At 46.4% G+C, this 14910-nt stretch overlaps 1 protein-coding gene across 6 annotated transcripts in view; it reads left to right on the forward strand.

Annotated features, from left to right (window-relative positions):
- Nucleotides 1-13251, forward strand: part of LOC140207089 (uncharacterized) — a 36415-nt gene extending 23164 nt beyond the window's left edge. For 4 of the 6 annotated variants that reach the window (XM_072275414.1, XM_072275412.1, XM_072275411.1 and 1 more), the window contains one exon: nucleotides 11748-13251. In XM_072275414.1, the coding sequence (XP_072131515.1) occupies nucleotides 12156-13109 (954 nt within the window). In that variant the 5' untranslated portion in view covers nucleotides 11748-12155 and the 3' untranslated portion in view covers nucleotides 13110-13251. Of the gene's footprint in view, nucleotides 1-2807; nucleotides 2913-4644; nucleotides 4737-11747 lie in introns of those variants that run through there. The other 2 variants (XM_072275415.1, XM_072275416.1) reach the window with 2 other exon arrangements.
- The last annotated feature ends 1659 nt before the right edge of the window (nucleotides 13252-14910 follow it).

Genomic DNA, 14910 nt, shown 5'->3' on the forward strand with positions numbered 1-14910 from the left:
AACTGCTCTCTGAACTTGGACTGAGTTACCCCATAAACAAACGTGTTTGTGCGACAACTTAATATCATCAGCATGTCTCCGGTGTGTTGAAAATTGTATACCGAATCATTGGAATTATCATGGTCCAGTCCGGCAATTGTGTTATAAAGGAATTCAGAAACTTTTACTGACCACAGGATTTTGAAGCTTCCGGAAATGGTGAAAAGTAAGATCACAGACCTCCTCCTGCTCTTCATCTCCGGGTCACTGCGGTTCTCCGCCTTGCTCTGACCCCTCAGCCCTTTACGGACGCGACTAGTCACCAAAATGTGTCTGACTGTCAGGGCGTTGAACAGTATTAACACGAACAGGAGTAATGGCGTGAGGACGGAAGAAAGCCGGTCATATCCCACCCACCCGGGATCCGTATAGTAGCCCGGTATTTCAATACAGTCCCAGGGTATATTGTCAATCACTTTCACAGGACGATATATAAAGACGAAGGGCACATTATTAAAACAGAGCAGAACGCCGCTTTCTGTCAGAACCACAGCCGCAGTTTTCCGGTGCAATATTTTATTTTCCACTTCTGGCAACAAATGGCGACAAACCGATCAAAAGTAAAAGTGACGGTGAACCAGACAGAACTTTCTCTGGCTGCGTCTCCCAGGATAGAGATCACACTGCACACGGGGGTGATGTCCAGGAAAGTCCCGGGGAAGTAATAATAACCGACCCGCCACAATATCACCGCAAACACGATGGTCAGCAGATCCGCCGCTGCCGTGGCCACCAGGTAGCGAGTGGTGCGGGTGGAGAGGCCGCACTTTCCCCGGGACAGGATCACCATCGCCACTAAATTCACTGGGAAACAACAGAGAGAGCGAGTGAGTTACTGTCTGTCCGCTCCGTGGGTCTCGGGGCAGGGAGATGCTGGAAATGGAGAGCAGCTCATTCCCGGAGGTTTAAAACGCGGAAGGCGGGGATCGCCGGCGCCTCAAAGGTGCCGATGCTGGGAGAAACGTTACGGTCCGGGGCGCTGCACGGAGAGCAGGATTCGGGAAGGAGGCCGGGAACGCTTTGGAAAATCAGTGTAAATTTCTGTCCATCAGGTTTCTGACTGATATGCAAAGCCGAGAAAACCTCGGCAACTTTCTCAGCGACAGTGATTCCCGCGATCCAGTCACATCTGTTCACACTGTCTGGTACCGCTCAGCCCCGCTGTCTCCGACTTTGTCCACGGACAATTTCCAAAGCTCGTTGCAGATTTACTTCCCCCGTTCGCAGGCATCGATCTCCTCCTCGGCTTCCGTCCTCACGGGCCCGGCTTGGCTCGCTTATTTTAAATTCCGCAACTACTCTTCGCCGCGGTTCCTTCACACTCTGTCAGGGGATCGGATCAGAAAGTTCCCGTGTTGGTTTTATTTAATATTCTCTCTGACCCGAATTACTGCGGCGTTACTCTAAATGCTCCGGTGCTGATGGTCCCGGAGCGGAGTTTCGCCTGTAACTTACCCCGTCTGACCTGTATTGGACCCCGCTGTGTCGGCTCTGAACTCCCGCTTCACTCCATCGATATCAGGACGTGGAAACATACCCCGGGAAACAAAAACCCACAGACACCCTCATTTAATTTATCCAAACTCCCGAAACTCTCAGGATCCAATATACAGTTGGTGTCATTTTCACGATATAAATGTACATTTTTTTTGTCAATAACAGACTGGGGAATGTTGACTTGGTCCCTGAGCCAAATTGTTGACACAGTTTGGGAACAACTGGGCTCCGAGCACCGGTCCCTACAACACCGACTGGGACAACCTGCAGGCCCAAGAAGGGTCTTGTTATTCCAGTGGCCACACATTTTAATTCCACGTCCCATTCCCATTCTGATATGTCTATCCACGGCCTCCTCTACTGCCAAGATGAAGCCATACTCAGGTTGCAGGAACAACACCTTATATTCCGTCTGGGTAGCCTCCAACCCTATGGCATGTATATTGACCCCTCTAACTTACGTTCATGCTACTCTTCCCTTTCATACCCCATCCCTTATTTATTTTTAAAATATATTTGTTATTTCCCCCCATTGTTCTCTCTCTCTCTTTTCTCCCTCTGTCTCTCTCACTATAACTCCTTGCCTGCTTCCCACCCTCCGGGCTCCCCTCCCGCTTCTCTCTCCCCAGGCTTCCCGTCCCCTGATCCTCTCCCTTCTCCAGCCTCGTATCCCTTTTGCCAATCAACTTTCCAGCTCTTTGATTCACCCCTCCCCTCCTGTCTTCTCCTGTTATTTCGGATCTCCCCCTCCCCCTCCAATTTCAAATTTCTTACTATCTCTTCTTTCAGTTAGTTCTGACGAAGGGTCTCGACCCGAAACGAGACTATACCTCTTCCTAGAGATGCTGCCTGTCCTGCTGCGTTCAACCAGCATTTGTACGTGTGTTTCTTGTTCCTCCGAAATGTTTTCAGCTGTGAAATTGTTTTTATCAGAAATAACCATGGAGACTGAAATTTTCTAAGTTGAAATGTTGTCCTTCACTCACTGGCGTGCTTTGTAAACTTTTAACAGTGTAGAAAAGTCAAAGGATTTGTGTATGGGAATCACAAACACAACAGCCCGTTCGTTCCGCTGTATCTGTCAGTTCACCAGCGCTTGAATGCCGCCGATCCTTGAATGTGGAGGCGGAGATGCTGGAGAAGACAGCGCCCCACTCGCTACAAGGAGAGCCCGATCACGTGTTCATGTCCGTTATCTGATTGGATACATTGCCATGACGTTGATAGCAGTGTGACGTCATTCACTGGCTCTCATTTTGGAAGAGATTTAGTCGGCCATCGCAGATACACCAGCAGCTTCGCACTGGGAAGCGGCCGTTCACCTGCTCCGTGTGTGCGAAGAGACTCATTCAGTTAACCCACCTTGTGATGCTCCGGTGAGTTCACTATAAATAGAGGCCACATTTCTGTCCGGAGTGAGCAAAGAGTTTTACTCAATCATCCCAGCTGCTGCAACACCAGCAACTTCACATCAGGGAGGAAGTTCAGATCAGTTCTGTGTTAAATGTTTAACCATCACGGTGACTGAAGGCAGCTGCAGGTTCATGAGGGACTGTTACTGTCAGATTCTGCAGTTCTTGCGGCTGCTCATCGCACCAAGACCTGAACCCTGGTCACTGAGCATTGGAGGAGTCTGTTCTGCTGATGTTAGCCTTAAACTAGACTGGTGTTTAATATTGAGGGTCTGTGAAAGATAAATCAGTTCTGTATCAAATCCCGTGTTTCAGGTACTTACTCTCTCTACCACACTCACAATGTACACTAGAAAGGCCACTCGGCCCATCTGGTCCCTGGCCATGTTTCTGTTCCATATCAGTTTATCAATATCTATCCCTGCCGTTCCCCTCTCACTCTCCCTGTGACGACAGGTTGCAACTAGTCACCACTCCGTGCGATAGGAAATTTCCCGTGAATTTAATGGAATCATGGAAATTTACAGCACATTACAGACCCTTCGGCCCACAATATTGTGCCGACCATGTAACTTACTCTAGAAACTGCCTAGAATTACCCTACCGCATTGCCCTCTATTTTCCTAAGCTCCAAGTACCCATCTAAGAGTCTCTTAAAATACCCTATTGTATCCGCCTCTACCACCGTCGCTGGCAGTGCATTCCACGCACACACTACTCTTTGTTTAAAAAACTTAGCTCTGACATCTCATCTGTACCTACTTCCAAGCACCTTAAAACCATGTCCCTCGTGTTATCTATTTCAGCCCTGGGAAAAGCCTCTGGCTATCCACGCGACCAATGCTTCTCATCATCTTATACACCTGCATGAATTTCCTGCATGATTTTCACCAGGCTGAATAAGACAATGAGTTCACTGTGGTTTTGGCGTTCTTCAGGGCTCTGGACTAAGGTGGTTAAACTCCTTCTTCCCTGCTCTTTTCAACGTTTTGGGGTCATTTTCACTAATTTCAAACGACTGTGCTATAGACAGCTGGGTTGTTGCATTGCACTGCTAAAGTCTGACAGCAGACTAGAGAGTGAATCTCGATGGAGCAGAGTCAGAAACCAAAGAGTTGCCAGCCTGACTCAGAGATCTGGGGCTCCAGAAAGAGATGCGTCCGAGAGTTTACAAGGAGGAGGAAGAAAAGGAATCAGATCAGCTGGATGTGGCTACAAATGAAAGATCAAAAACATTTGGAAACTGGTTGATCAAAAAAAAAGTAGTTAATTTCTGCAAAATACTGGTGGAAATCAACAGATCAGGCAGCCAGGGTGGAGAGGAACAAATAGACAACGTTTAGGCCGAGCCCCTTCAGCATGCATTGGCTGTGTACTCCTCTGCTTAGTTGCTGCCTGAACTGCAGAGTTCCTCCAGCATTTTGTGTGTATGTGTCTAAATCTCCAGCAACAGCAGAATCTCTTGTGTTTTATATCTGCATTTGTAAGAACGTTCTACTTTGGCATTAAACACGCGGAAAGTTTGCTTATATTAAGTGTATTGTTTTATGGGAGCTGCTTTCTGCGTTAAAAGAGGTGATGAGTTTTCTGCACAAAAAAAAATACTGAGGTATGTAATTGAACCGGTGCTTGCGGAAACTTTCAATGGCTCTGTGATTAACTTGAAAACTCTGCGTAACAATTTTCGCCGTCGCAGAAGCACCGATCGAATGCGCAGGCGTCAGGGTTGCGGATGGTCCCGAATATCACGCATGCGCAGTACACAAAAGGCCTCGGATATCGCTGCCGGTAAGTGTTTCTCCGTGCGCCCGTTTTCACTACCGACTGAGGGGCAATTGCTGTGACTCCGGAAACTGTGCCCCGCGATCCCGGGATAGCCCTGTTCTCTTCTCTCTCTCTCTCAGCCCCACGATCCCTGCACGGAACCCGGGGAGCTTAGGCTGATGAGGGAATGGGAGCCGATGGATCTCTCAGACAGAGCTGAGCTCCAGCTATCAAAGGGTTAGGAACTCGGAGAAAGGGAACAAAATCTTTTACATCGCCAGTTCTGATAATCACCTTTATTTTACCTCCAATCACAAACAAGAGACATTCTGCAGATGCTGGAAATGCAAGCAACACACACAAAATGCCGGAATTCAGCATTAGTACACTTTGCCATAGATGCTGCCTGGCCTGCTGAGTTCCTCCAGCATTTTGTGTGTGTTGCTTGTTTCACCTCCTCTTGTTCTGGACTTTTCTACCCGTGAGAACATGTTTTGATCCATTCACTATGTGAAGATAATGATATCAAACACCTTTGTCTGGGTATCAAAGAGCTTTCACATCACAAATGTGCTAGACTCCAATGAGACAGTCTACTGCACTTCCCTTTATATTCATTGACATTACTGTACTATCAATGAGTTCACCACTGTCAGTCATTCGGTGGAGGGTTCAGGGGAAATATTTACGTACAATACAGAAACTGGTGTTAACTGTGTGTATTGCGGTGAAGCAAAAGTTGCTGGAGAATTTGTAACTGGGAAGGAATGGAGTGATATTTGGAAATCCGACATTTTTAAGTGTAATTTAGCAAGAAAGCCACATATGGACAATGTGCAAAAGCTCTGGTGAGAAAATCCTTCATTACCCATTACAGGCCTGCTACATAGGTTGTCTGAGAGTGCAGATGAACTCAATCGAACCCAGAGGAGATCAAAGTTCCTATCGACAGTGATTTGCTTGCTATTAAAATGAATACCTCTCCATATAAAATTCAGTGTGCACATGTTGTCACTGGGTGAAAAATGCACAGTCCAAGATTTATGTGCACATTGGTTGTTACAAATTAGAGGGGACATTTTAATAGAGCTGTTAGGGAGGGTTTAATCTAATTTGGCAGGGGGATGAGAACCGGTATGACAGAGCGGAGGAAGGGGAAAACAGAAATAAATCTCAGATAGTGAGCAGTAAAGATGTCAGGAAAGACAGGTAGGTGATGGGGCAAATTTGTAGCCATTGGGATGAGTTGCAGTGCAATAAAGTTGCAATGAAATCAAAGCGAAAAGTACCAAATATTGGTCTTAAGGTTTATACTTAAATGCACACAGCATAAGGAATAAGGTGGATGATCTTGTCATACAGCTACAGATTGGCAGGTATGATATTGTGGCCATCACTGAGACCTGGCTAAAGGATGCATGTCTCTGGGAGCTGAACGTCCAAGGATACACGGTGTATCGGAAGGATAGGAAGGTAGGCAGACGGGGAGGCGTGGCTTTATTGGTAAGAACTGATATTAAATCGTTAGAAAGAGGTGATATATGATCGGAAGGTGCAAAATCTTTTTGGGTTGAGCTAAGAAATCGCAGGGGTAAAAGGACCCTGATGGCAGTTATATACAGGCCTCCAAACAGCTACAGTGATGTGGACTACAAATTACAACCGGAAATGGAAAAGGCTTGTCAGGAGGGCAGTGTTATGATAATTGTGGGAGATTTTAACCTGCGAGTGGATAGGGAAAATCAGGTCGGCACTGGATCTCAAGAGAGAGAATTTGTAGAATGTCTGCGAGATGGCTTTTTAGAGCTTGTTGTTGAGCCCACTAGGGGATCGGCTGTACTGGATTGGGTATTGTGTAATGAACCGGAGGTGATTAGAGAGATTGAAGTGAAGGAACCCTTAAGAGACAGTGATCATAACATGATTGAGTTCACTGTGAAATTTGAAAAAGAGAAGCCGAAATCTGATGTGTTGATATTTCAGTGGAGTAAAGGAAATTACAGTGGCATGAGAGAGGAACTGGCCAAAGTTGACTGGAAAGAGACACTGGCGGGAAAGATGGCAGAGCAGCAGTGGCTGGAGTTTATGCGAGAAGTGAGGAAGGTGCAAGACAGGTATATTCCAAAAAAGAAGACATTTTTGAATGGAGGAAGGATGCAACTGTGGTTGACAAGAGAAGTCAAAGCCAAAGTTAAAGCAAAGGAGAGGGCATACAAGGAAGCAAAAATTAGTGGGAAGACAGAGGATTGGGAAGTTTTTAAAACCTTACAAAAGGACACTGAGAAGGTCATTAAGAGGGAAAAGATAAACTATGAAAGGAAGCTAGCAAATAATATCAAAGAGGATACTAAGCATTTTCAAGTACATAATGAGTAAAAGACAGGTGAGAGTAGATATAGGACTGATAAAAAATGATGCTGGAGAAATTGTAATGGAAAATAAGGAGATGGCAGGGGAACTGAAAGAGTATTTTGCATCAGTCTTCACTGAGGAAGACATCAGCAGTATACCGGACACTCAAGGGTGGCAGGGAAGAGAAGTGTGCCCAGTCACAATTACGACAGAGAAAGTACTCAGGAAGCTGAATAGTCTAAAGGTAGATAAATCTCCTGGACCAGATGGAATGCACCCTTGTGTTCTGAAGGAAGTAGCTGTGGAGATTGCGGAGGCATTATCGATGATCTTTCAAAAGTTGATAGATCCTGGCATGGTTCTGGAGGACTGGAAGATTGCAAATGTCACTCTGCTATTTAAGAAGGGGGCAAGGAAGCAAAAAGGAAATTATAGACCTGTTAGTTTGACATCGGTGGTTGGGAAGTTGTTGGAGTCGATTGTCAAGGATAAGGTTACAGTGTACCTGGAGGGATATGACAAAATAGGCAGAACTCAGCATGGATTCCTTAAAGGAAAATCATGCCTGACAAACCTATTACAATTTTTTGAGGAAATTACCAGTAGGCTAGACAAGGAAGATGCAGTGGATGTTGTATATTTGGATTTTCAGAAGGCCTTTGACAAGGTGCCACACATGAGGTTACTTAACAAGATAAGAGCCCATGGAATTACAGGAAAGTTACATACGTGGATAGAGCGTTGGCTGATTGGCAGGAAACAGAGAGTGGGAATAAAGGGATCCTATTCTGGCTGGCTGCTGGTTACCAGTGGTGTTCCACATGCGTCCATGTTGGGGCCGCTTCATTTTACATTGTACATCAATGATTTGGAATATGGAATAGATGGCTTTGTGGCTAAGTTTGCTGACGATACGAAGATAGGTGGAGGGGCTGGTAGTACTGAGGAAATGGAAAGTCTGCAGAGAGACTTGGATAGATTGGAAGAATGGGCAGAGAAGTGGTAAATGAAGTACAATGTTGGAAAGTGTATGGTTATGCACTTTGGTAGAAAAAGATAAACGGGCAGACTATTATTTAAATGGGGAAAGAATTCAAAGTTCTGAGATGTAACGGGATTTGGGAGTCCTCGTACAGGATACCCTTAAGGTTAACCTCCAGGTTGAGTCGGTGGTGAAGATGGCGAATGCAATGTTGGCATTCATTTCTAGAGGAATAGAGTACAGGAGCAGGGATGTGATGTTGAGGCTCTGTAAGACATTGGTGAGACCTCACTTGGAATACTGCGGGCACTTTTGGTCTCCTTATTTAAGAAAAGATGTGCTGACGTTGGAGAGGGTACAGAGAAGATTCACTAGAATGATTCCGGGAATGAGAGGGTTAACAAATGAGGAACGTTTGTCCGCTCTTGGACTGTATTCCTTGGAGTTTAGAAGAATGAGGGGAGACCTCATAGAAACATTTCAAATGTTGGAAGGCTTGGACAGAGTGGATGTGGCAAAGTTGTTTCCCATGATGGGGGAGTCTAGTACAAGAGGGCATAAGGATTGAAGGGTGCCCATTCAGAACAGGAATGCGAGGAATTTTTTTAGTCAGAGGGTGGTGAATCTATGGAATTTGTTGCCACGGGCAGCAGTGGAGACCAAGTCATTGGGCGTATTTAAGGCAGAGATTGACAGGTATCTGTGTAGCTAGGGCATCAAAGGTTATGGTGAGAAGGTGGGGGAGTGAGGCTAAATGGGAGAATGGCTCATCTCATGATAAAATGGCGGAGCAGACTCGATGGGCCGAATGGCTGACTTCTGCTCCTTTGTCTTATGGTGCTTTGGTCTTATGGACATTGGTGGGAATGTGGGGAGACCTCCAGTGTCCCTGATGCCCACACCTACAAGATGTGCATCCAGCTGCAGCTTGTAACCCTGCACTTTAAGGAGATGGAACTTGAAATGGATGAATTCCAGATCATGCAGGAGTTAGAAGGGGTGATATATATGACATGAAGAGACATGAGTTACACCCAAGGTGTAGGACACAGGAAACTGAGTGAGAGTCAGGAAGTGGAATGCGTTTAAATAGCCATCGCAGAGTACTCTTGTGGCTCACTTTAGAAACTGTTGCGGGGGTGGGTGAACAACCTGGCAGAGAAAAGTCGAAAGGTTGATAGGGGATTTGGTGTTTAGGGGAACAGAACAAGAGGGGACTAATATCCTAGTGGTAAGGCTTCCTAGAGTTAGTGTGGGAGAGTGATGTGGTTAAAATAAGTTGCAGGGAGAATGGGAGACAGAATGACAGAACAGATAGTGGAGAGGGTGAATTGAATTGAATTGAATTGACTTTATTACATACATCCTTCATATACATGAGTAGAAATCTTTACGTTATGCCTCCGTCTAAATGTGCAATGTGTAATTTATAGTAATTTATAATAAATAGTTTGTACATAGGACAGTCAATGTAACAGAGAAATCAATTAATCAGTCTGATGGCCTGGTAGAAGATGATGTCCCGGAGCCTGTTTGTCCTTTTGCTGTGGTACCGTTCCCTGGATGGTAGCAGCAGGAACAGTTTGTGGTTGTGGTGATTCGGGTCCCCAATATCCTTTGGGCCCTTTTTCCACATCTGTTACTGTAAATGTCCTGAATAGTGGGAAGTTCACATCTACAGGTGCTCTGGGCTGTCTGCACCACTCTCTGCAGGTTTCTGCGATTAAGGGAAGTACAGATCCCATACCAGGCAGTGATGCATCCAGTCAGGATGCTCTCAATTGTGTCCCTGCAGAAAGTTCTTAGGATCTGGGGCTCCATCCCAAACTTCTTCAACCATCTGAGGTGAAAGAGGTGCTGTTGTGCTTTTTTCACAACACAGCCGGTATGTAGAGACTATGTGAGATCCTTGGTGGTGTTGCTGTTCACCCTCTCAACCCCAGATCCATTGATGCCAATAGGGGTTAGCCTGTCTCCATTCCTCCTGTCGTTCACAATCAGCTCCTTTGTTTTTGTGACAATGAGGGAGAGTTTGTTTTCTTGACACCAGTCAGATGTTGCTCAGACCTCAGATAGAGCCAGCAATCAAATGGCTGAGCATGGTGCAATGAATGTGCTGAGCTGTGTGTATCACAATGCAAGAAGCATCGTAGGAAAGCCAGATAAGCTCAGGACAGGGAATTATGATATTGTAGCCATTATTGGGACTTGGTTGCACGCAACAGTCTGAAGGATTTAGAGGAACAAATTTGTAGAGAGATTGCAGACCATGCCAAGAAGCAAAGTTTGACTCAGTAAGTGATTTTAACTTTCCATATATTGACTGGGACTCCCATACTGTAAAAGGTCTAGATGGGGTAGAGTTTGTCAAATGTGCCCTTAATCAGTACGTAGAGTTACCGATGTAGAAGTGTGCAATGAGCTGTTAGGAAATGATCCAGGGCTGGTGGCAGAAATTAGTGATCATAATGCCATGAAATTCAAAGTAAAGATAGAAAAATAGAGGTCTGGAGCACAGGTTGAGATTCTAAAATGAAGAAAGTTCAATTTCGATGGTATCAGAAATGATCTGACAAGTGTGGTTTGGGACAGGCTGTTTTTTGGCAAAGGAGTACTTGGTAAATGGGAGGCCTTCAGAAATGAAATTTTAAGTGTGTAGAGTTTGTGTGTGCCTGCCAAAATAAAAGCTGAAAGGTAACTGGTGCAGGGAACCTTGGTTTTCAAGAGATATTGAGGCCCTGGATATTTTGTTCCTCCAAATGCCTCAGGCTGTTGGGTGCTAACAAAACTCATTAATGACTGTAATGTCATAATTCCACACCCAGAGCTCATCTGACTTTTTTTTTTAGCCATCTGTTGGTTTCTAAAAGCTTCCGAATAGTTTTTCCTCCATATTTTGCCCTCACTTTGGCTTTTATGTTGGCTTTGGCTTCTCATTTCAGCCACGGTTGTGTCCTCCTGCCTTTCCAATGCTTCCACTTCTTTAGGATGTATCAATCACTCAGCTCCCGAATTGCTCCCAGAAACTCCAGCCATTGCTGCTCCATTGTCACTCCTACCTTTTCCCTTCCAAACAAGTTTGTCCAGCTTCTCTGTCATGGAAACATGGGGGAAGTTCAGTACGGAAACAGGCTATTTAGCCCATTTAGTCAATGCTGAAAAAACATTCAAGTTGTCTAATACAACTACTTGCACCGGGACCATCGCCCTCCATGCCCCTACCATCCAGGCTCCCATCAAAACCTCTTTGAAATGGTGAAACCGAGGTCACATCACCACTTGTGCTGACATCTCATTCCACACTGTCACGAGCATTTCAGTAAAGTGCGTTTCCACATGTTCCCATTAAATTTTCACCTTCCCCACTTACCCATGACCTCTGGTTGTCATCCCACCCAACCTCAGTGCAAAAAGCTGCTTGCATTTTCCCTATCTATACCCTCATAATTTTGTATACTTCTAGCAAATCCTCAAAGCAATGTATAATTTCCTTGTTTATGTTTAGAGCCTTTTTTAGGTGTATAAGATGATGAGGGGCATTGATCGTGTGGATTGCAGAGGTGCATTTCCAGGGCTGAGATGGCTAACACGAGGGGGCATAGTTTTAAGGTGCTTGGAGATAGATACCGAGGGGATGACAACTCAAGTGATCTCATCTGAAATGTTGTCTGAAATGATGGATTTTGTAAATCTTTTTACAGGTTAAAAATGAAAAGGAATTTGATTACGGAAATCTCGAACCTAACATGCCAATTTTGCTGTCTCTGTCCGGATATTTAAGAAGTGGAGCAAGGGATTCACTCGATCATCCTTCCTGCTCAGATTGTGGGGAGGGATTCACTCGATCATCTAACCGATTGGCACGCCCATCGTTTTACACAGGGAGGAACCCATTCATCTGCTCAGACAGTGGGAATGGATTCACTCAGTCATACCAACTAAAGGTACACCAGCAGATTGACAGTGGGACAAGGCCATTCACCTGTTATGTGGGTGAGAAGGGATTCAGTCAGTCATCCCACCTCTGGACACACCAGTCAGTTCACACTAGGCAGAGGCTGCTCATCTGCTGAATTTGTAGGGAAGGATTCACTCGGTCATCTGACCTAATGGCTCACCAGCGAGTTCACACTAAGGAGAGGCCATTCATCTGCTCAGACTGTGGGAAGGGATTCACTCAGTCATCCACCCTAATGGCACACCAGCGAGTTCACACCAGGGAGTGGCCATTCACCTGCTCAGTCTGTGGGAAGGGATTTACTTGCTCATCTAAACTGAAGGGACATCAGCGATTTCACACCGGGGAGCGGCCATTCACCTGCTCAGTCTGCGGGAAGGGTTTCACTTGCTCATCTGACCTGAAGGTACACCAGCGAGTTCACACTGGAGAGAGACCGTTCAATTGCTCAGACTGTGGGAAGGGATTCACTCAGTCACACACCCTGGTGGCACACCAGCGAGTTCACAGTGGAGAGAGGCCATTCACCTGCTCAGACTGTGGGAAGGGATTTATTCGGTCATCTGACCTACTGGTACACAATTCAGTTCACACTGGGGAGAGGCTGTTCACCTGCTCAGACTGCGGGAAGGGATTTACACAGTTATCCCAACTGAAGGTACATCAGCGAGTTCACACTGGAGAGAGGCCGTTCACCTGCTCAGACTGTGGAAAGGGATTCACTCGGTCATCCGAACTGCTGGGACACAAGTCACTTCACACTGGGGAGAGTCCGTTCACCTGCTCAGACTGTGGGAAGGGATTCACTTGCTCATCCCAACTGAAGGTACACCAGCGAGTTCACACTGGAGAGCGGCCATTCACCTGCTCAGACTGTGGGAAGGGATTTACTAAATCATCTCACCTACGGAGACACCAGTCAGTTCACACTGGAGAGAGGCCATTCACCTGCTCGCACTGTGGGAAGGGATTCACTCAGACATCTCACCTGCTGAGACACCAGTCAGTTCACACTGGAGAGAGGCCGTTCACCTGCTCGGACTGTGGGAAGGGATTCACTCAGACATCTAACCTACAGATACACCAGCAAGTTCACACTGGGTAGACGCCGTTCACCTGCTGTGAATGTGGGAAGCTATTCACTCAGTCATCTAACTTTATGTAACTCACTTCGGCTAGCAGCTTAATATAGGCCCTATATAATTTAATTGTAAGAAATTACTCCATGAATAAATATATATATCTTTAGTGCACACATATATACTGATAAATACGTGCAGAGGGGCTTTTGGGGTGAAGGAATGAAGGGTTTGGGAGGAAGAAGAATGATGGGACAAGGAGTGGACTGATCAGACGTTGAGCATGGCAAAGTAAACTCGCTCAGCACTCACGAATGTTCCTGTCACTAAATGGTGGCCGAAATAGATAAGACAAGGGCGGGGCAAGGACAGGAAGGGAAGGGAGTGATGGGGCGGTGAGATGAGGGACAGGACGGTGAGGGTGTGTGAGGGACTTTCTCAATAGTGGAGGAAAGATGAGTGAATGGCCGCTGGCAAGTATAAGATGGACGCATTCAAGGGCTATTGGTGGGGGTGTGGACGAGGGGAGAAGGGGGATCGAGGAGTCGGGGATGCAGTCTGGGTTGATGGTTAGGAGAGTTGAACATTGCCACGGACGGAGTGGGAGTGACTCACTTAATGACAGAAGTAAGTTGTGCGTGCACAACAGAATATGTTGGCCACCCAGGACGGGATGGATGGAGGGAGTGAAGGCAAGGGGACAGAGAGTGGAGAGAGTCTGGACTGATGGGACAAGTAGGAGCTGGATGAAAGAGGGATGGAATGCTGGGAGTAGGGGTGAAAATTAGCATCACAAGATGTCAGTCAACCAGCGTAAGATGCACAACATCGAGGTGGTGTGAGGATCGAGGTTGGTTGGGGTTTGTAAATGATGGGGTGGGAAGGAAAGTGACACTGCGCTGAGCGTGGAGAGTGACTCACTTATTGGTGGATAAGTGGGTGCGAGGGCGCCACTCCTTGTCACAAAATGGCTGCCAGGAGAAGGTTAGACGGACGGCGGGGATAGAGGAAAGCGGAGGAAAGGTAAGTGGGTTTCGGGTAGTTGAGACTGAGTGAACAGGGAGAGGACTGAGTGGACGGTGAACGTCAGGGTGCAACTCACTCTATGATACTGGGAGAAGGATTGGCATTGGTACCCAGCAATAAATGACTGCCCACTAGTATGAGAAGGGCAGCGACAGAGGAGGATGAGGGGACAGAGTGTGGAGTGTTTCAAGAGTAAGGGGACGGAGTAAGGAGTGAGAGGACAGTGACGTGGGACACTGACTCACTCAAAGTAGGAGGACGGGCAATAACGGGGTGCAGGGGATCAGGAGTGACAGGACGGTGAAGGTGGGGCTGTGATAAACTCGAAGATGGAGGAAGGGGGAATGGGACGCGATGGTAGGATTCCCATCACAAAATGACCACCGGCTGAGATTAAGATGCATGACGAGCAGAGATGAATGGAGGGTGAGTCGGGAGAGATCACGAAAACACATCTTGAACGTTTCAGGAATACATGAGGGAATAATGCATACAGCAGCATGGCATTGTGGGCACTTCGACACACTCGGTTGGGGCCACGTTTTAGCCTACTCCAAGGTCAATATGACCTTTTTTTCTCCTATTTCGCCCACAATTTCCCATTCATCTATGTGCCCATCAGAAAGACTGTGGAATGTCCCTAAGGTATATATCCCCTACACCAACAGTGACAGAGCGTTAAGCGTACCCACCGCGCACTGTATAAAAGAAATGCCTCTGCCATCACCACTATACTTTTCGCCCAACTCCATAAACTTATGCCTCCCTGTATCTGCCATTTATGCCTGCTAAATATACACT

This window comes from Mobula birostris, chromosome 13, assembly GCF_030028105.1.
Source record: "Mobula birostris isolate sMobBir1 chromosome 13, sMobBir1.hap1, whole genome shotgun sequence".
Taxonomy (NCBI): Eukaryota; Metazoa; Chordata; class Chondrichthyes; order Myliobatiformes; family Myliobatidae; genus Mobula; species Mobula birostris.